This window comes from Rhea pennata, chromosome 31 (assembly GCF_028389875.1).
Source record: "Rhea pennata isolate bPtePen1 chromosome 31, bPtePen1.pri, whole genome shotgun sequence".
Classification (NCBI taxonomy): Eukaryota; Metazoa; Chordata; class Aves; order Rheiformes; family Rheidae; genus Rhea; species Rhea pennata.
This window is the reverse complement of record NC_084693.1, coordinates 2570757-2591203: the sequence shown is the minus strand read 5'-3', so window position 1 is coordinate 2591203 and position 20447 is coordinate 2570757. Positions and strand designations below refer to the sequence as shown.

The 20447-nt window shown below is 57.3% G+C and overlaps 1 protein-coding gene across 3 annotated transcripts; it reads left to right on the top strand.

The window, feature by feature from the left end:
- Positions 1 to 58: 58 nt before the first annotated feature.
- PI4KB (phosphatidylinositol 4-kinase beta) lies at positions 59 to 20198 on the top strand. 3 transcript variants are annotated; one of them, XM_062597926.1, is made up of 13 exons: positions 59 to 97; positions 457 to 593; positions 6364 to 7333; positions 12440 to 12484; positions 15401 to 15628; positions 15966 to 16193; positions 16443 to 16552; positions 16889 to 16993; positions 17610 to 17733; positions 17816 to 18081; positions 18275 to 18407; positions 18744 to 18864; positions 19099 to 20198. In XM_062597926.1, exons 3-13 carry the CDS (start codon positions 6392 to 6394, stop codon positions 19278 to 19280), a joined length of 2484 nt encoding a protein of 827 aa, XP_062453910.1. In that variant the 5' UTR covers positions 59 to 97; positions 457 to 593; positions 6364 to 6391; the 3' UTR covers positions 19281 to 20198. The 3 variants fall into 3 exon arrangements, with proteins under 3 accessions (XP_062453910.1, XP_062453909.1, XP_062453908.1); XM_062597925.1 differs by lacking the exon at positions 12440 to 12484; XM_062597924.1 differs by lacking the exons at positions 59 to 97; positions 457 to 593 and adding an exon at positions 3541 to 3559.
- The last annotated feature ends 249 nt before the right edge of the window (positions 20199 to 20447 follow it).

Below are 20447 nucleotides of genomic sequence, written 5' to 3'. Positions count from 1 at the left end.
GCGGGCAGCCCGGGCGGCCGCGGCCTGCGCCTGCCGCGCCGCTGCTCCGCGCGGGGCCCCGGCCCGGCCCGGCCCGGCCTGGCCTCGCTGCGCGCAGGTGAGGGCAGCGCCGCGGCCCCCGCATTGCCGCCGCCGCCGCCGCCGCCCGGGGCCCTTCGGCGCGGCGCCCCGCTGGCGGCTCCCCGGCCCCGCGCCGCCTCCCCGCGCCCGGCCCGGCCCGGCCCGGCCCGGCCCCTCCGCGCCGGGCGGGAGGCGACTTGCGGGCAGCGCGGCTCGTCCGCGGAGCCCCGGGGCCGCGGCGGCCGCGTTCCTGGGGCGAGCGCACCTTAAAAAAAAAAAAAAAAAAAAAAAAAAAAAAAAATATATATATATATATATATATATATATATATATTGCATTTAAAAAAACCATTTTTCCCCCATTTTATTCCCTTCTTCTCCCTCCCCTCTGAGCAGCCGACCCGGATCGTCGCGGCGGAGCCGGCCGAGCGTCGCGGAAGATGCGTCGCCCGCTCGCCTGCCTGCACGTGCGTCGGAGCGGGCAGCAGTCACCGCCGCCGCCGCCGCCGCAGCGCAGGGCAGGATCGCGCCAGGTACCGCCGCGAGCTCCCCGCGGGCCACGCCGCGAGCCCCACGGGCCACGCCGCCCTCCCCACGGGCCACGCCACGAGCCCCACGGGCCACGCGGCCCTCCCCACGGGCCACGCCGCGAGCCCCACGGGTCATGCCGCCCGCCCCACGGGCCACGCTGCCTTCCCCACAGGCCACGCGATCCCCCCACGGACATCGTCATCGCCGTCGCTCCCCCTCGTCGGCAGCGGCGCCACTTTGCCGCGGGACCCCGCGGTTCTGCGGCGCGGGCCGCTCGGATACGGCTCGGGGTTTTTTCCCCCAGAGTTCGTTTTCTCTGTGTTGTTAGACCGTCGTTTCCGACCGGGCTTCAGCAACCCGCAGAGCCGGCTGATGCCCGTGGTGCTCTGCAATTGCCTAAAAAACCTACTAAAGTCTGGAGATACTATATAATATATTCAGTTAGCTGGCTACGGAACGGTAATTCTTCAGGATACAAAGGTTTTATGGGGGATTAGTAGTCTGTCAGTGCTTTATTTTTATTTTTTTTCCCTAAAACTTCGCTTTCAGGTTGATAGCGAATTCAGCCAGACGATCGATAACTTATATTTACGGTCTGTTCACCCAACTTCTTTTAACCCGCACTTTGTCCACCGGCTCCGCTCGGTGGAGACGGTCTCCGGCTCCTTGCTCGGAAACCTGGATTCGGTCTCCGCATTAGGAACGGCGGCGGCTGAGCTGCCTGCGGGTAGAGCAGGGAGGTCGGCTCCAGGGTTTTCTCCTTCGCTTTCCCGTTAGCTCTAGATTCCCGCTAGCTCTAGATCGCGACTCCCGCTTTAGACGCGGACCCCGGCGTTCCCGCGGATAGCGACGGCCTCTTCGAATTAAAATTGGAGGTTTGCGTACGTAAACGAGCGTGGGAACGCTCGGCCACGAAGCACCTTGTGATCCTTGGGGGAGGAGGAGGAGGAGGAGGAGGAAGCTTCCCGTGGCGGCTGTGCCGGGACCGCTTCCTTGAGGGTTTGGCGCCGCCGGGAGCGGGTCGCCAGGGTGGCCGGCTTTGCCATCGCCCGCCGAGGTTCTCCATGCTTTTTGCTGGATCGTAAATTAATGTTCCTCCGGGGCCGAGAGGTGAGCAAGCGGCGGACGAGCACAAAAAGTTGGCTGCGTTTTTTTGTTACGAGTTGATTTCCAAGTAAATCACTGGATTTCGCCTTTTTTCCCGGGATTAGGTAATTGGCAGAGGAGAGAGGAACGAGGGAAGCGCACACGGCGTGGTGTCGGGCTGGCAGGTTGTGGCATCTCGCCTGCGACGTGGAGACTGTCGCTTTGCCGTTGGGAAGGCTGAGCCCAAAGTCTTGGGAAAGATGCCGCAAAAGCAAAAGTAGAAATAGTTTGCGGCGGACGTTTGGAGTAGGGAGTTAGCGGCAAACTCTTTGAAGGAGACCGAGGAGTTATTAGGACTCAGCCTTTAGCACGTGATGTAATTTAGCACGATGCCGGCCACGTTTCTGCTTCATCATTTTTATTTTACTCCCGATGTAGGAGTAAGCGCTTGCCCTGTTCGCGCGAGCCCCAGAGCTGTCGCTGTTTTGGTCGTGCGGAGTCGGCTGAATCCAGCTGGATACGGCGATGCGGAGGGGTGCGCAGGCCTTCGAGCGAGGGCGGTTTTCGCACCGTCGAGCCCCGGAGCCCCGAAGCGCCGGCGCTCCCGTCCTGGCGCGGTCCCGTCGCGGAGCTGCCGAAACCGGTGGCGGTGCTGGGGGCTGCGGTGGATTTCGCGAGCTGCCCGTGTTCGTCGCCGGTGATCGTCCTCGCTCTCCGGGAGCGCAGGGCTTCCCTTTGCTTTCCCTCCGCTGGCGACTCCGCTCGCCCTGCGGAGCATCCGCCTATTCGGGAGGAGACGGAAGCTGCGCTTCTCTTCGGGAGAAAAATCCCAAACCAGTTTTGTTGTACAACAGGGGCAGGTTTCTAGGCAGAGTCTGTCTCCAGGGCACGTCTGGAACCTGCTTTTTATTTTTAGTTATTTATTTATTTAAGCGGCGTGAGGTGCGTGTAGCATGGATAGGCTGGATCTGGTTCAGCCAAGAGTGAAAAAACGGGTCCGGCTGCGTCGGTGCCGCGCTTCCCTTGGACGGGGATTTCAGGCTTGGCTCTTACCGGGGGACGCTTTTTCCTCTTTCGCTTTTCCTGTCCTTGTCTCAGCAGCGCCCGGCTAGGCGCCCTGCGGGGTCCAAGCCGATGGCGGTGCCCTCGTGCCTCAGTCTCCCTGCCCTCCGAGACGAATGTCACCCAGCGAGGGGCAGCGAGTCGCTCCGTTTGCGGCTCTCCCGTTAACGTAGCGAAAGGAGAGCTGCGAGCAAGTCTGCCTCCGGTCTTCGACGCTGCGCCGACACGTTTTCTCCCGCCCCGTCCTTGCTTAACGTTGCGTTTTCGAAGGCAGAGCGGGATGGTGCAGGCCGTCAGCGCGGAGCGAAACAAAAGAAGTAACGCAGTGTAATAGAGACCAGATGTCTTGGTGAGTCTTCATCCTGTATTCCTGGCTGTTTGCCAGGGCTGTTATTTCTTATTCAAGTCAGGCAGGAGTGAGACTTTTTTTTTTTGCTTTTTTTTTTTTTTTTTTTTTTTTGCTGTAAAGATCTGTTCCAGTAGCTCTCCCGCTGCTTTTGTGACTTCCTGAAAGAGCCACGCGCCGGCGTCGCGTCGCTGACGCGTCGCTGCTCCGTCGGTGCTTTCTGCGCTCAAAGGGGCTTCCCTTGATTTTTGCATTTAATCGGCTCGCGCCGCACGGAGAAACTTGGCCCGTGAGGGCTGTGGGTGGAGGAGGAGCCGCGTGAATTCGGCTCGGCCCGTTTTCCGGACTGCGTCGCTTCGCTGCGCGTAGCTCGTGGGGTTTTTTTTTTTTTGGTTGTTGTTGTTTTTAATCCGTGGTCAGACCGGTGATTTGGAAGCAGGGGAGTTATGCCGAGCCTCGAAGCTGCCGAGAGAGGTAAACAGCACGTTCGCAATCTGCTGAACAAGCGACGCTGCAAATCGCAGAAAAAGGTGCAGGAGAGGAGGAGGGGGGATGAATCCCCCCTCGCCGGGGGTTTAGGGAGCGCTAGGGGCCGGAGAGCAAAATCACCCGCGGGTGGATTTAGCTTGCGCGCGGCTCCTTAATCGCGGTTTAACCCGCTCAGCGGGCGCGGGGCCCGGAGTCTCCTAACGCGTCGCTCCCGAGCAAACCTGGCTTTCCGGAGGAAAGCGGTCAGGAGCTCGGCTCGTCCGTGAGCCATCGCTGCTCGCCCGGGCGCGTTTCGAAGCACCGAGCTAGAAATAATCTAGCAAATTGGTGCAAATCTGATTTAGGTGACGGGGCCGATCCAGGCTTTCCCGTGGGCGTTAAGGAGGTTTAGCTGTCCCGGATAGGAGGGGGAACAGCCTGGGAAGTCGTCTCCCTTCGCAGGCCTTTTGCTGCGTGTTTTATTGCTCCTTCCCTACTTTGTGTCTGATAAACACGTTTCAGAGCTCGTCTAGGAAAAGGAAAAAAAAAAAAAACAGTTACTTGGCTGGGCTGAACAGCGATCTTCACTGCAGGGAAAAAAGAAAGATTGACGTCCTCGCTGGCGTGCTGGACGAGAAGGAAGAATGAAAGGGCAAAACTGGTGAAACAGAGGCACAATTAGCCTCTTTCTATCCCTTGCTGGAAAAAAAAGGCAGCTCGGAGAGCTGAAGCGTTTCGCCGCTGGCCTCGCCGCGAGCACCGTTAGCCCGTGACGTTAGCGAGGGGTGACCGAGCGGCCGCGTGGAAAAGGTCCTTTCGCGCCCGTCGGGCGGCTGCTGGTCGGCGGTGGTGGCTCCGACGGATGTCACAGCAGATTTTTTTTTATTTATTATTCTTTTTCTTTTATTTTTTTATTAGTCAGCCTTTGTCATCCCCGTTGCCTTCGTGTGAACGCTTTACGGATTCCAGAATTGCTCAGACCTCTTGCAACTCCTTCTTTCCTTCCTCGTACCCCAGTTTCATATTGCATTTCTCTTCAAATCCTTCTTTGCTGGATTATGCCAAAGAACATCCTTTTAAATTTTTTTTTAATTTTTTTTCTTTTTTGCCGGTGCGGGGTTAATTTAAAAATTGAAGTGTTGGGGGATTTTGTGTGTGAGACAGGGCTCGCTGAGGAGGAAAAACAGCTTCCTTGTGTTTGTAGGGTCTTTAGGATCTAATGACCACAAATATTTGAAGCATGCAGGATTTGAACCAAAGGGAATGGCAAGCACAGAGGAAAATGTTGTGTATTAGTGCTGCGCAGACAGAGTGAAAGATGCTATTCATATTAATTCCAACTGCTGAACTTTGGTCAGGCTTTTTTTTTTTTTTTTTTTTTTAACCTAGTAGTTAGGGCTTAAGTGCTTTTAAAACAAGAGGAGGAAATCAGTCTGCAGAAACTGGCAATCACTTCTGGACCTACCTACGTTTTCACTCCACTGGAGTATTAAAAAAAAAACGCCAGGGATTTTCTCTCTCTGGTCTCAAGCTTTCGGTAGTTGCCCTCCCTTTTTGGCAGGCTGAAAAAATAACAACAAAAAGAAAAAAAAAAACGGAATAACGATGATAACCTGGTGTCGGAGAGACGGGGAGTCGAATCCCTCCGGGCTCCGCCGCGACCTTGGCGGTGTCCCCGGGGCAGTGCCGTGCGGTGATTGATACCTGAGCTGACCCAGATAGCGGCGCGGGCCCCTTGTCCCGCGGCTCTGCCTGCCCCAGTTAATCGTCGTCGAGGTTAATTGCGGGGGAAAATAACAAAACGCTTCGGTCCCGTGATGTCGGAGAGAGAGAAAATCATCCCGACGACTTTGGGTGAATAACCGGCTCGTAAGGCAGAGAAAATCGGGTTGAAAGGGGTTTTCTCCCGGTGCAGCAACTTTTAGCCCCTAAGAGAGAATTGTGCAGTAAATCTGCTAGTTAAAACCTGTTTCAAAAGTGCCCCTCGTTAGGCTGTTCCCAGATTATTCCTGGGGTTTGCAGCCAGCGCTGTTCCCTCTCTTAAGGGTTTCCGTGCGGGGTGGGGGACCGCAGCCACGCGCCTGCTCGTCCTCCGAAGGTTTGCGCTACGGGCTAGCGGCTGGACGTGGGATGCCCTCGGAAGAGCGGACGGCTGTTAATTCAATCAGCCGGGCTCTTGGGCTGGACGGAGGGCCGTGCTCGGTTTTTAGAGGGCCGTTTCGCTTGGCGCCGGCCCTCTTGCTCCGTAGAGATGCGCCGCCGTGCGTTTTGTCGAGCTGGGAAAGCGGTTTCAATCCCCAATTTATCCGACTTCTTTTTAACCTTTAATCCCGTTAGCCCCCATGTAAGCTGGCAGCAGTCCTTTGGGGCAGCACGTGGAAAACAAGCTGGTTATTTTGCTCGCTCTCGTTCTCTTTTTGGCTTGCTCTTCTCTTTTTTTTTTTTTCCTTTTTATTGTCATGGTAACAGGGGGTGAGTGGAAATTTTGTGCGATGGCTGAGAGATGCTTGCAGCTCGCTTCCGAGCCTCAGCGGAGAGGGTGCCGAGGAGACCTTTCGAGTCCAACGTGGTCACCTTGGTTGCGTGCATTGACGGGCTGCATGGGGTCGTTGCCTCTTTAGAGGCTGGGGAGGTGTCCAGAGGTCCCAGACCTTTGGAAAAGCTTTGCATCAAACATAATTTCAGCTCTCTAGCTCTGGAGGTATATTCCAGCATGAATTCCTGCTTTCCCAGCCTCGGACCGGTGGCTGGCTAGAAGAGCTGTCCTCAGGCCGTGCCGCTAACTCCTTTCTGTGTTGCTTTCTTTGCAGCTCTGAAGCGTGCAGACCCGCCACTGCTATGGGAGACTCTGTTGCAGACCTGGCCCTAGGGACAGGCTTGGATGAGGCGCCCAGCTCGGTGTCGCAGGGGAATGGCGGGACCTCTCTCAGCGTCATCACGGAAGGGGTCGGCGAGCTGGCAGTTATCGACCCCGAGGTGGCAAAGAAAGCTTGTGAAGAAGTCCTGGAGAAGGTCAAGCTGATGCACGGCGTTTCCTCGGACGGCTCAGCGAAATCGGCCGATGGCGACGCGGTGGAGCGCGCCCCGCAGGCTGCTGCGGATCTGGCCAACGGAGACGTCGGAGAGGGCTGTGAAATCAAGTGCTTGGACGATCCGCCCGACACAGCCTCGAGGATCCAGGAGGAGGACGAGACCACGGCCAACACGGTGAAAGTTGCCCGGAGGCGGCAGAAGAATAACTCTGCCAAGCAGTCCTGGCTCCTGCGCCTCTTTGAATCCAAACTCTTTGATATCTCCATGGCCATTTCATACTTGTACAATTCAAAGGAACCTGGGGTGCAGGCTTACATTGGGAATAGGTTGTTCTGCTTTAGGAACGAGGACGTGGACTTCTATCTGCCGCAGCTGCTGAACATGTACATCCACATGGACGAGGACGTGGGCGATGCGATCAAGCCCTACATCGTGCACCGCTGCCGGCAGAGTATCAACTTCTCCCTGCAGTGTGCCTTGCTGCTGGGCGCCTACTCCTCGGACATGCACATTTCCACTCAGCGACACTCCCGCGGGACCAAGCTGCGGAAACTCATCCTCTCGGACGAGTTGAAGCCAGCCCACAAGAAGAGGGAGCTGCCGTCTCTGAGCTCAGCACCCGATATGGGGCTGTCCCCTTCCAAAAGGACTCACCAGAGGTCCAAGTCAGACGCCACCGTCACCATCAGCCTGAGCAGCAATCTGAAGCGCACAGCCAGCAATCCCAAAGTCGAGAGCGAGGAAGAGGTAACGTTGGGGGGGTCTCCAAAAACGGCCTGCCTGGGAAGGGATGCCCACAGGGACACGCTTGTGTGGTTTGTTCTCATCTCATATTTCCTTTGCTGCAGAATTCTCGTGCTGGTTACTACAAAAGGTAGAAGTTTTCCTACCCCTGTCTCTAAGCAAACTGGTGTTAAAATTCCCACAAAGGATAATCACGCGAAGGGGAGCTGGTATCCGGCTCCGGTGCTGTCTAGGTACAGGCCGAAGTTTCACCCGTGCTTTGTACCTGTACGTTGTTCTGTGTGGTTGTGTAACACTCCCTGCAGCCCCCGTGTCCGGGGCATTTCACCTCCCCAGCCGCTTCTTCCATGGAGCTTGCAAACCTTGGCTCTGCCCCTCTGACGTGTCTCCGGGAGGTGTATCGGGGAGATGGGCGGGCGCCGGCTGCGTTTCTCTGAAATCTCGTTTCCACAGAAAACTGCGTTCAAGGATACGTTGCTCTTGTCTGAGGTTTTTATCTGAAGGTGCTTTATGAGCGCGGCTGTGCCATTCCTCTGATTGTTACTTGGGGAAATTAAAGCTCCAGAAAGGACGTTTCCTCCGTGTTGAGGGGAATGGAGGGTGCTAGGTGGCTTTGCAAATAAGGCAGAAGGCTGGATGAGGAGAAACGAGCCAATTCCCAAGCTGCTGAATTCCCACAGAATTTAGACAACTAAGCTGGTGTCTCGGTGTTGCAATCTGCAGCCATCTGATCCAGTGTTGCAAATCTCGTTTCCTGTCCTGACTTGTTCAGATTTAGCAACGGGGAGGCTGATTAGGAGGCGGAAAGGGCCCTTGGCAGTTAAATGTTGATAGTTAAAGGCAGTTGAAGGTTGCAGCTTCCCCCTTCTGCTGCCCAGGGCTTGCTCTGCACCGCAGCAGACAACGCGCAGAGCTGCTGGTACCTGTTGATAGCCACAGAGATGTTGCAGCCGCTGCTAATGTTGATGTGCTGAAAATACGACGTGCATTTGTGGGCAGGACGGGCAGGGAGTCTTGCCCTCGCTGGAAGTTCTCCTTGCTCCCCAGGAAGGTCATCAGAGAGGCTCCTGCGGAGGTGCGGTGCGTAGAGTAGATCATGTCTCTGCAGAACTTTTTCCCATTGTTTGCTCAGGGAAGGAGCTGAAGAGCAGTTCAGAGCCCGGCGAGGCTGATGCGTAAGATAGCTGGAGGCACGAGCGCAGTGGCGAGGGGTAGGAGGACCCGTCGCGGTTACCACCGAGGAGGAGAGGTCCCGCCGGGCAGGTAAAACCATCGGCTCTGCCTTGTCCCAAACGAATCTCTGCTGCAGACGCCCTCCCGGCTGTCGAGACCGGAGCCGCGGCTGTAGCGTTTGCCCGAGACTGTCGCCCTTGTCTACCGTGACGGCCTCTGCTTTGCAGTTCTGACTTTTTGCAGGGCAAAATGGTGCAAAGCCAAACTTGCCCTGCTGGAAGGGCTTGGCTGCGTGGAGGGGTCACTTCCACCTTGCACTGTTGGGTGCTAATGCAGCTTAACACCAAAATAAACGAGATTACAGAGGTGAGCTTGGGCGCAGCTACGTTACGTGTTTCCCAAAGGCTCCTGCAGGCCTCGGAGCATTTATTTTTTAATACTGAAAAGTTAAAGCTTTGTGCCACCGAGCTGCGATAGCGGCGCGCTCGCTGCGTACCGGCTCGTTCCGCTCGAGTGGGGTTTCTCGCGAGGAAAACGCCGCAGCGGTAAGTCCCCGTTTGCCGGCGGAGGTCGGGAACGAAAGCCGCGTCCTCGCTGCGGGAGGCGAAGGAGCCGCGCGGAAGCGATGGTTCCGCAGGCTTGGGCCGGGGGCGGCTCGTTCGACCGCCTCGCAAACCAACTTCCCCGCTGCTCCGTCTAGACTTTAAAGATCTCCTGATGCTTCTCGTTATTTGGGGAGCGTTTCTTGGCTTTTCTGCCTGGCCTCAGATTCCCTTTCTCCCCGGGCTCTGCGCGTGCAGGAAATAGTTGGAAAAAGCCACGCGATCTGCCTGCCTGTAAAATTTAGTAAATGCACGTTTGGAAACTGGCTCGAACACAGTTTTAGAGGCAATTCGTCTGGACTGGAAACATTTTGGCTGGTTAAAACCACCCTGCTCCCGCGCTGGCGCTGCTCTCCTGGAAAATTCCCTGCTGCGGCTGCCCGCGAGCCCTGGGGTTCGCAGGTAAATGAATCTTTCCCGTTGCTGCCTCTCTGCTAGAAAGCAGGATGCGCGGAGGGGTCTCGTGCTCGCGCTGGCTGCGGCCGCTGGACTCATGGAAAATGAAGCTTTGCATGAATTATAGATGAAAGCGGCGCTGAGGATAGTTTCTCTTGGCAGGATTTTAAACATATTTTGATCCAGCAGCTGCGCAAGCTGTTTAAACGTTGCACAGCAGTGGAGATACTTGAGGTGCTGCAAGAATTTTTCTGGCCTCTGAATCTCCCTTAACCAAATTCCTGGACTTTTATAATTTTAAGTGCTTAGTGTTATTGCCTAGGATTTGAAAGCAGCAATCGCCTCTGCAAAAGCACCTTGCCTGGAGTCGGCCAGCTGGTCGCCACGTCGGCTCTCAACGCGCAGGAAAAGGAGCTGGACGAGTAAATCTGTGCTGGGATAGCGCTGGAGCTGACTGTGAGCTCCCTTCCCACCCCCAAAGCTTATTTTGGGACCGTGCAGAACTTGTCCAGCCCTTGGCATCGATTCCGGCAAGCTCGGGGCTGCTTTTCAGCTCCAATTTGCTTTTCTTTTCTTCCAAGAAAGCGGGCAATAGCCGACGTGCGTTGCGCTGGGATTGCGTTGCGCTGGGATTACGTTGCTCCCCGCAACCTAAAGATTTTTGGAGTGATAACTGAAGGGCACGGCAGCGTGCGGGCCGAGACCCCGCCGCGCCAGGCGCTGCGTGCGGGGAGGCAAACGAATCGACCCGGGGATGCCGAGAGCCGACGAGGACGGCGGCGGATGTGCCTCGGGCGCTCCCGCCTGTGCAAAGCGGCGTGACGGGTCGAATTTTCCACCCGGAAACCCGAGCCCCGGATGCGAGATAACTTGCAGTAACCTGACGCTCGAAGCCGTTCGCTGGCTTTTTGGGGCCCGTTAGCGGCGTACGCGCAAAAAGGGATTCGTCGGGGACGAGCAGATGCTTTTGATGCGCTAAATGCGCCGCCGGTGGTGCAAGGCGCCGGTTTCTTCAGCGTCGCTTTGCTCGCTGCTGGCTGACAAACTCGTTTGCTTGCCCCGCAGCTGTAGAAAGCCGCGGGCTGCAGCGAAGTTCCCGTTTCTCGGAGAAAACCGACTGGTTTTACTGGAAAGTCGCAGCGGGTTCTGCGCGGCGGCCGGGCCGGGGGATTTGTTGCACAAGCCGTAAGCGCTTCCTTTGCAGCGCGCGGACGCGTTTGCGGCGGTTCCTGCTGCGGGTCGGCGCCGAGCCGCGTCGGCAGCCGCGGGGCGCCGAGCGCCGAGCTGCTCCCTGCTCGCAGCCTGCGTCGTTCCTGGAGCCGCCTGCCTGGATTTGGCATTTTCCGGCGTGATTTCTGCTGCAGCGGTGCCGTAAGAAAAGCTAAAAGAGGCTTTTTGGAAACGTTTTGCAAAGGGTTGCGCCGCTCCCAGCCCTGCCAGTCCTGGTTTTGCCTGTCTGGCAGGCTTTGCAATCCCAAAATTTGCTAGGATATTCCAGCTGTCGTCACCCGCGCGAGCCGCGCCGGGGCCCCGGGTTGACCCCGGCCCTGCTGCCAGCACGGCCGGGTGCAGCGCCCGCTGCCGGAGAAGTCCAGCGCCTTCACGTTGCAGATGCTGCTCTCTAGATAATTTTAATAATTCAGCGTTACAGGGCAGACGTGCCAAAACGCGTGGTGAAAATCCCATGCCAGGATGAAGGTGTTTCGATTCCTTTTTTTTTAGGGTTGCAAACAACAGTGCAGTTGTACTTACGTCACTGTGCAAAAACCCGTTCAACTAGTCCAGGAGAAAAGTTTTAATTAGAAAGCTGCTAATTGACCAGTGGCTTGGGAATCTGGGCTGGCTGCTGGAAACAGCAGCTCCAAAAGCACCAACTCCTTGCTGTTAACCGCTTCGGGCCGTTTTTGGGCTCCGGTGACGGTGGAGGAAGAGCGATTTGCATGCTGCCCACGCTGCTTTTTTCTTTCTTTTTTTTTTTTTTTTTACAGCCACATCAGCAATATTTTGAGAAACAGCAGCGAGGGCTTACATGCAAATCTGTCTACATCCGTGTTTCCGCACAAACTCGTCTGTCGGCGCGTACTCAGACATGATTTCTGAACATGAAAGATGCTTTTTATTTATTTATTAGTTTTTTTTTTTTAGAGATTGAAAGCTTTTCCCGCGTGCCTGCCCAGCATAAGCTACCCTGGACTTTTGCATATTAAATATCGAAACCTCTTTCGGGTGGCGGAGGCTGGCAGCTCTGCAATCGCACCTTTAGCGATGCCGCAGAGCGGCCGCGTCTCTGAAGAGCTCCCTTCGTTTTGGGCTGGGCTTGGGGTATTTTTTTCTTTTCTTCCTTTTGAGGTATCAGGTGCGATCCGTACCTGTTGCTCACTGCTTGGTGCAGAGGGGAAAAAAAAAAAAAATCTCATTAATGTGCAATTCGGGGCGTTGCATAGTTCAATCGCTGCTGACTTTCACATGGATAATTTAATACTAATTATTAGCGTGATAATGCTAGCACATCCCCATAATTAACTGCATCCTAGAGTGAAACCTGTCTGCTGGTTCGAACTCCGTCCGTCACCTCGATTAAGGAAATAGTTGAATCATCAGAGGGGTTTGGGGGTTTGGGTTTTTTTTTTTAAAAAAAAAAAGTTTTAGGCAGGTTGCCTTCAAGGAGGAGATTTTATCCAGGGGAAAATTTGGCTAAATTGGAGGCCGTAGGAGGAAAATAAGTATTTTTGAGCATGGTCTTGGGTGCTGTAACCGCAGCAGAGCCCGGCGCGAGAGTCCCCGTCCCCGTCGGCAGCTCCCGTCGCGCCCGCAGCTCAATGGCAGCAGCTCGTTCGGGCTAAAAAAATCAGCTGAGACGAACCGTAATTAAAAAAAAAAAAAAATAATAATAAAAAGATGCAAACCACCGACGAAACGCCTCTCCTCCCTTTCCCAGGAGCTCTCCTCGAGCACGGAAAGTCTCGAGCGACCCTTCAGTCCCGTAAGTGGCCCGTTTCGTGCTAGCGCCTGCCTGCCCTGTTACAGCAGCATTTCCTCTGCGCCCTCGACTACTCTAAACGCCCGGCAATGCCCCGCGAGCAGCCCTGACCCGAAGCCGTCCCCCAAAATACACAATTTTTTTTCTTTTCCATTTTAGGTTATTTTAATTTTTTTTTTTTTTGCTGTTGTTGTCTTTTTTTTTTTTTTTTAATTAATTGATTTATTTATTTATTTTGCATTGCCCTGCAAAGAGCTGCTGCCGTTTGAGCCGAGCGTTCGGGGCTTTTGCCTCGGGGCCGATGCGGCTAAAAGCAACCGCGGGAGCCTTGAACACCGAGGCGGCGAGTCCCGCGGCGGCGGCTGGGTTTTCTCCGAGAAGTCCCTGACCGTTGGGTCGTGGCAGTAGCGGATGAAAGAGGAAATGCTGTTTCCTTGAATTTTGACTTAAAACCTCTCTGCCCGATGAGATTTAATTTGCTTTTTCCACTGATCTTTTTATCCCCCCCTTCCTCTGTCTGTCGAGCCGAGTCTTTCAATCAAAAAAGCCGATATTAGAGCGTTTTCCCTCTTGAAATGAACTTTTTTTTCCCTCTGCTTGTGATCAATGGCATCTTTCTCCTTCGTGTCATTTTTTGCCCCCCCTTTCCCTACCTCTGCGTGCGCACTGCGTGTTCTCCCTTTGGGATTTCCTATACGGGCTTCCACGTGTTGCATATGTAGTCCATGCTCAAAACCAGGCAGCGGAGCCGGGAGCTGAACGCAGACGCTCGCGCGTCCTCCGGGAAAGGGTTTGTCTGAGGGGGAACCCCAGCAGTAAAGAACTATTTAAAAATATATATATGTAAATTATATTTATACATATATATATACACCCAACTCTCTCATCCCTCTGCAATCATTTTGTGTCCTCGATTTAACGCCAGAATTTTAACACCTTTTGCACGGGGCTTGGTAGGAGCAAGACGCAGGCGAAAACTTTGGGTTGGTTTTATTGCATTTTTTTTATTGTTTTTTTTTTCCCCCTCCCTCCCCTGCTCCACGTAGCCTCATCCCTCCCTCCGATGAGTTTCCCGGGCGTTTGCAAAGCGCGGGAAGGTCCGAGGGGGAGCGCGGGAGCCTTCTCGCAGCTCTCCCGTCCGCCGGCGGCGCCGGTCGCTCTGCATCCGTCGAGTTTGGGATAATTAATAATAATCATAATAAATCACAATCCAGCTGGCTGAAGGGGCTAGGACAGGAGCTCTGCTCTGCCCCTCCGGGGAGCTTCCAGCTCCAGGCGCTTCGGGTAGGTCCTGCTCCCGCGGCGGGGTAGGAGCGAGCGAACGCAGGCGGCGGAAGGCGGCTACGGCCAAAATTTTGCTGCGGAAAGCTCTGAACGGACCAACGCGGTGGTTTTTTTCCCCAAAGACGTTCCCAAGATGCTTCAATCCAGCGCGGGCAAAAGGCTCCGATGCCGGCGGCCAAAGCGCAGCCCGAAGCTCTGGACCGGAGAAAGCTCTTCTGGTTCCTCCTGGCTCTCTCGGAGTGTGTCGTAACAAAAAATAAACAAAAAGCCTTACTTGAGGGGCTTTTCAGAGTGGGGATATGTATTTTTTTATTCAAGCCCTGCCACCTGAACCTTTTGCTGCGGTGGGAAAGCGAATGTTTCCGTTGGCGCCGAGCCACAAAACGGTCCTTCGGGTGGTCGCACGAGCGAAGGACCCGTCCCGGCCTCGCCTCTCGGCGTTACCGAGCCGGTGCAAACCCGGCCGTGCCGTGGCCGGGGCTTCGCGCTGCCCGGGCGCCTTCCCTCCCCTCGCTGGCGCTCCCGAGAAAAGCTTCGGAGAAGAAGAGTCCGAAAGGCGCCGCGGGAGGAGGATTCGTTTCCGCTCGCGATGATAACGCTGTTCGGAAAGGAGGATTTTCGCTCGTGGCCCGCGGTCGCCCGTGCACCCCCGTGAATTTATTGCCTCTCCCGTTGGGTTTAGATGCCGCACAAATCCTTGTGTGGGTCCTGAGGATGCCTCTGCCTGCTCCGGAGGAGGGGACAGTGCTCGCCCCCAAGTTCGGGAGGGTTTTTGACGTGGACTACAGATCCAAACGGGTTCCCAGCTGCCCGTTCCCGAAAGGGGACGGCTGGGCTGATCCTTCTCCTCTCTTGCCGTCCTGGTGTTTCGCTGCGCGGCCTTCCGGGGCTCCCCGATACGTTTCCTTGCTTCCTTTTCGCACGCTCCGATGCTCTACTTATTTATTTATGTATTTTGCATGCGCATTTTGAGCATGATTGTGCAGCGAGCGCTTTGATCCCCCCCCATCTTTAACGGCAAAAATCAACCCGCAATCGGTGGTTGTTCCCGTTTGAAAGCTCGACCGTGCGAAGCAGAGCAGAGAGCCCGGCTTATCCTGCGGGATACGGGGCTCGTGCTCGCAGACCCTGCGCTGAAAGGGGGCTTTGACGGTTGCAATCTGATCTCTGCAAAACGCTGGGATGGAAAAATGAGCCAGGCTTTGCCTTGGCGAAGCGGGGGAAGAGTACAGGGGGAAAAAAAATAAATAAATAAGAGCTAGCGCAGGCCAATTCGTGCTCCCTCTGCCGGCTGGCAGCTCGCAGGAGCGCTGGGCTCTAGCAGGGCTGGAAAAAGCAGCCAAAAAGGGATTTGGGGATGCGGAGAAGAGGGCGCTGGGGTGGAGGAGCCGTGGCCGGCGCAGCGGGAGGGGGAGAAGCGCCTCGGCTCAGCCTTCTGCTTCCAGGTGCCGCTCCGGTCGCGGGAGCATCATCCGAGCGCGGGAAGGGGCTGGGATGGGAGAAACCGGAATTTGTCCTGGTGGTTTTAGCCTGAGGAGGCGGATAACAGAACGACCGGTGTCTTACGGAGCTGCTGCCCGTTTAACGCTCTCCTACCTCCCCCTTCCTTTGCCTTCCTTCCTTCAAACTTTTTAGCCGGTCCGACTCGCTCCGGAGAGAGAGTTCATCAAATCGCTGATGGCCATCGGGAAGCGCCTGGCCACTCTGCCCACCAAAGAACAGAAAACCCAGCGGCTCATTTCGGAGCTCTCGCTGCTCAACCACAAGCTCCCGGCGCGCGTCTGGCTGCCGACGGCCGGCTTCGACCATCACGTGGTGCGAGTGCCCCACACCCAGGCGGTCGTGCTCAACTCCAAGGACAAGGTAAGAGCCAGAGGGCGGGAGCGTCGAAAGGTGGGTCTTGGCCTCGGCGCGGGTTCTGTCCGCCCTGGAGATCATCTGGTCCAAGCTCCCTGTTCAAGCAGTCACCCACAGCAGGTTTCCCAGGACCCTGTCCACATGGCTTTTGAATATCTCCAGGGACGGAGACGCCACAATTTCTCCGGACAACCTGTTCCATGCAAAGCGGAGGGTGGCAGAGCACGGGCCAAGCGGCTGGTGGATGCCCTGCAAGGCCTGGGAGCATCACGCTGCCTTCTGTAGCCACCTGGTCCTTGCAGAGCCTGGGCCCCGGTAACCGGCTTGGTTTTCCTTCCCCCAGGCTCCCTATTTAATCTACGTTGAAGTACTTGAATGTGACAATTTCGACACAGCGAATGTGCCGGCTCGCATCCCCGAGAACCGCATCCGGAGCACGCGATCGGCCGAAAACCTCCCCGAGTGTGGGATCACCCATGAGCAGAGGACCAGCAGCTTCACCACCGTCCCCAACTACGACAACGATGACGAGGCCTGGTCCGTGGACGACATCGTGGAGCTGCAAGTGGAGGTGAGGCCAGCGGGGTGCTGCGCGGGGTTTGGCTCTGCACCGCATGATGGTCCACAGCCCCCTCCGTGGGGCTCAGTCCCTTGCCGGCGCAGGGAGATGCTGCCAGGTGGAGAAGGGCTTGCGGGCGGCAGCGCAATCCCACCCGGGAAGGAGCTTCCCTTCGGGATGGCGGACGAGCGGGAGCTCTCCGCTTGGTCGGCGCGGGGAACATGCCGCCGCGGCGCCGCTCACGCGCCTCTCCCCTTGCAGCTGCCGGAGATGCACACCAATAGCTGCGACAACATCTCCCAGTTCTCTGTGGACAGCATCACCAGCCAGGAGAGCAGGGAGCCCGTGTTCATAGCTGCTGGAGACATCAGGTGAGCTGCTCCGGGGCTGGTACAACCTGCTCCGCGTTCTGGAAGAGCTGCTGGGACCCTTCTCCCCTAAATGAGCCTTCCCAGGCTCACGGTCTTTGCTGCTCTCCTCCAGCCCCCGCGTTTTTTTGCTTGGGTGCTGGCGTCTCTCCTGCTGGTGGATGTGGCCCGGTTAAACGAGCCCGCCTTGTGTTCTGCTCTGAGCAGGATTGAACCCGTGAGCTTTGTAAAGCGCTTTGAGTCGGTCCTGCGCGTACGTGGGGACGGCGCTTCCCCCCACCGAAACGTTCCCCCTGGGCGAGCCGAGCTCGCTGCCTGACGCACGGCTCTGTCTTGCAGACGGCGGCTCTCGGAGCAGCTAGCGCACACCCCCACGTCCTTCAAGAGGGACCCCGAGGACCCGTCTGCTGTCGCCCTGAAGGAGCCTTGGCAGGAGAAAGTCAGGTAGAGCCGGACGGGGCGCCTGAGCGCTGGGTTGGTCTCAGCACCCCGGGGACTTTGCGCACCCTGGAAGGGCCAGGACCGGACCCCTGAGATTTGCTCAGTAAATAAACGTGGTCTTAGGCCCGGATCATCCCCAAGGGAGGGAATATCCACTTAGGACATGGTGAAGGGGGCAGCGGAGCGCAGCAAGCAGGCGGGCGAGAAGATCCCCAGCTCGAGTTGCTGCGTCTTTACTGCCTTGTTTCATGTCAGAGCAGTTTGGCCCGTCCCAAGGTAAACTCATTTGGGTTCCTGGCCTCCAAAGTTGTGTGTGCAACTCACAGGTTTCTCCTTGAGCAAGGTGGAGAGCGCCCTGGGCTACTCCGGGCTCTAGGTTTGGGGCTTTGTGTGGGTTTTCATGGAGAGCTTGGAGATTTATGGAGAAAACAGGATTAATTTCCTTCTGCTCTTCTGAGATGTCATGTGGCTTGGAGGAGATCTGATCTGTAGTTTGGTCAGGGCCTCGGTGTGTAGCTGTTGCAATCCTGGGCTTCCTTAGCCCCCAAATTCCTGACCGGAACCGTGGCTGACTCGCCGCTGCCCTCCTTGGGCTCTCAATCTCACCCGTTGCCTGCAGGAGGATCAGGGAAGGGTCACCCTACGGCCACCTGCCCTCCTGGCGCCTCCTCTCCGTCATTGTGAAGTGCGGGGACGACCTGCGGCAGGAGCTCCTGGCCTTCCAGGTCCTCAAGCAGCTGCAGGTGAGGCGGGGGAGGCGCTGGCCCCGGCGAGCCTCCCTCGTGCCCTGGCCTCTGACGGAGTCTCCCTCTCTCCGTCCCGCAGTCCATCTGGGAGCAGGAGCGGGTGCCCTTGTGGATCAAGCCGTACAAAATCCTCGTCATCTCCGCCGACAGCGGCATGATTGAGCCAGTCGTGAATGCTGTGTCCATCCACCAAGTCAAGAAGCAATCCCTGCTTTCGCTGCTGGATTATTTCCTGCAGGAACACGGCAATTACACTACCGAAGCCTTCCTGACTGCGCAGAGGAACTTTGTGCAGAGCTGCGCCGGCTACTGCCTGGTGTGCTACCTGCTGCAGGTGAAGGACAGGTGAGTCCCTGCGCGCCGGCGCGGGAGCAGCCGCAGTACGGCCAACGCGCTCGGCCCGCTGCCGGGATGCTGCGTCCGACAGGGAAGTCCTGGGAGCGGACGGGTGCCGGCCCAGGGCTCCTCCCTGCCTCCGCTCCTGGGCTCAGGCGGGCGCTCGCGATGCTCACCGGCGACTTTCCCTCCTCTCGCTCAGGCACAACGGCAACATCTTGCTGGATGCAGACGGACACATCATCCACATTGATTTTGGGTTCATCCTCTCCAGTTCCCCGAGGAACCTGGGCTTCGAGACGTCTGCCTTCAAACTCACCACCGAGTTTGTGGACGTGAGTGAGCCAAGGACGCAACAGCGAGGGGCCGGGGCGGGGGGATCCTGCACCGTTGGCCGGCACGGTCAGACTGAGCGATGGAAAGGCTGGGGTGACACCAGTGACGGGCTCGGCCAGCTTCAGCCCCGCTCTCCAGCTGAGCCGTTCTCGCGACCCAGCTGATGAGATTAAAGCCAGAGGAGCTCTGTTTGCTGCGTAGATGCACTCAGAGAAGTGAAATTCCCCAAATAATCCGCTCGTGACCTGCTGGGGGACGATCCTGCGGCTCGAGGCATATGCCGTTGCTCTGGCTTTCCTGTCCTCCGCCCACGCCGCCTCTCCTTCCCCTTCCAGGTGATGGGCGGCCTGGACGGGGACATGTTCAACTACTACAAGATGCTGATGCTGCAGGGGCTCATCGCCGCCCGGAAGCACATGGATAAAGTCGTGCAGATCGTGGAGATAATGCAGCAAGGTGAGGGGATCCTGCGGGCCCGGAGCCCGGCTCTTCGCGGGGCGCCGCGCGCGCACGCTCGAGCTGCCCTGGCTTCGGGCAGGGCTCAGACGGTCCCCGCAGAGAGCGGCACCCGAAAGCAGAGGCCGGGAGCGGGCGAGCGACCGCGTGCGGGTCGGGTTGGCCTCCAGGTCGGCAGAGATGAGGGACGGAGAAGGCACGAACGCTTCCCCCGTTGCCTCCGTCTCGCGGCAGGTTCGCAGCTGCCCTGTTTCCACGGCTCCAGCACCATCCGCAACCTGAAGGAGCGGTTCCACATGAACATGACGGAGGAGCAGCTGCAGCTGCTCATCGAGCAGATGGTGGACGGCAGCATGCGCTCCATCACCACCAAGCTCTACGACGGCTTCCAGTACCTCACCAACGGCATCATGTGACGGGCGCCCGGGCCGCCGAGTCCTCGGCACCGGCCGGGGCGGCTGCCGCCGGGGCTGGACACGCACACGGTAAAACTAAACGAAACAAAAAAAAAAGGAAGAAAGAACATCCCCCCCCCCCCCCCCAAAAAAAAAAAAAAGGAGGAAAAAGCAATGGACTCGCGGGGAAAAAAAAAAACGGAAGCAAAAAAAAAAAAAAAAAAAGGATCATGCGGTAACGTGATTGCGGGACGCGGGCGGCGGACCGGGGAGGGGGCGGTGGGGCTCCCCTTCGCCTCCCCGGGGCCGGGCCGATCGGCGCCGGGGGCGGGGGCCAGGGCCCGGCGGCTCCGGCTGCCCCCCCCCCCGGCCGCCCCCTTCCCTGCATGTGCCGCTGCGGCAGCAGCAGCTCCCTCCTGGCCCCCCCCCCCCCCCCCCCCCGGCCCAACTTTTAGTGTAAATCGAATTTGGCGCCGCCGGCTCCAGCGCCCGCTGGCTTCTCCCCCCCCCCCCCCCCCCACCAGCACCCCGGGGGGGGGGGGGGCCTTTTTTTTTTTTTTTTGGTGTGTTTTGTTGTTGTTGTTGTTTATTTCTCCCTTTTCCTCTTGCAATAATTTCTCACCTCGCTTTGCACCCCCCGGGGCCGGGGGGTGGGGGGGGGGGGGGGCCGCGGAGCGGGGAGTGTCCACTGGCTGCAAGCAGCCCCTGGCAGCGAGGAGGAGGAGGAGGAGGAAGGGCAGTGCATAGCAGCCCCCCCCCCCACCCCCAAGCAAGCTCAGCCTGGGTGAGATGGCGCTGGGGCGAGCGGGTCCCGCTGTGTCCGTATTTCCCCCCCCCCCCCCATGTAACCTCTGGTGTCCTCGGTCTGTTTGTTTAGCACTAATTATTTGTCCTGTTGATTATTTAGCATTAAAGGAAATAAAAAACCATAGATCAATATATTATTTTAAACCCACTGGTATCTAGGAGCTGGGGGCTGCGCATTGGGGGAGCAGATGCCCCCCCCCCCCAACCAACCCCAATAAAACCCACCCAACAAGGCATTTGGGGGGGGGGGGGGAGGCACCAGCACAGGGTTTTTTTTTTTTGGGGGGGGGGGCACGACACATGGTCCCAGTTTTTTTGGCTGCTTCCCCCCCCCCCCCGGACACGCACAGGGCCGGGCAAGTAACACAGGGCACAGTAGGG

Excerpts from the sequence above, each read along its gene's own strand:
- PI4KB (XM_062597926.1), top strand. The coding sequence starts at position 6,392 with ATGGGAGACTCTGTTGCAGACCTGGCCCTAGGGACAGGCTTGGATGAG. Across the intron at positions 16,994-17,609 it reads CCTTGGCAGGAGAAAGTCAG|GAGGATCAGGGAAGGGTCAC; the intron begins GTAGAGCCGGAC and ends CGTTGCCTGCAG. Across the intron at positions 18,865-19,098 it reads CGTGGAGATAATGCAGCAAG|GTTCGCAGCTGCCCTGTTTC; the intron begins GTGAGGGGATCC and ends GTCTCGCGGCAG.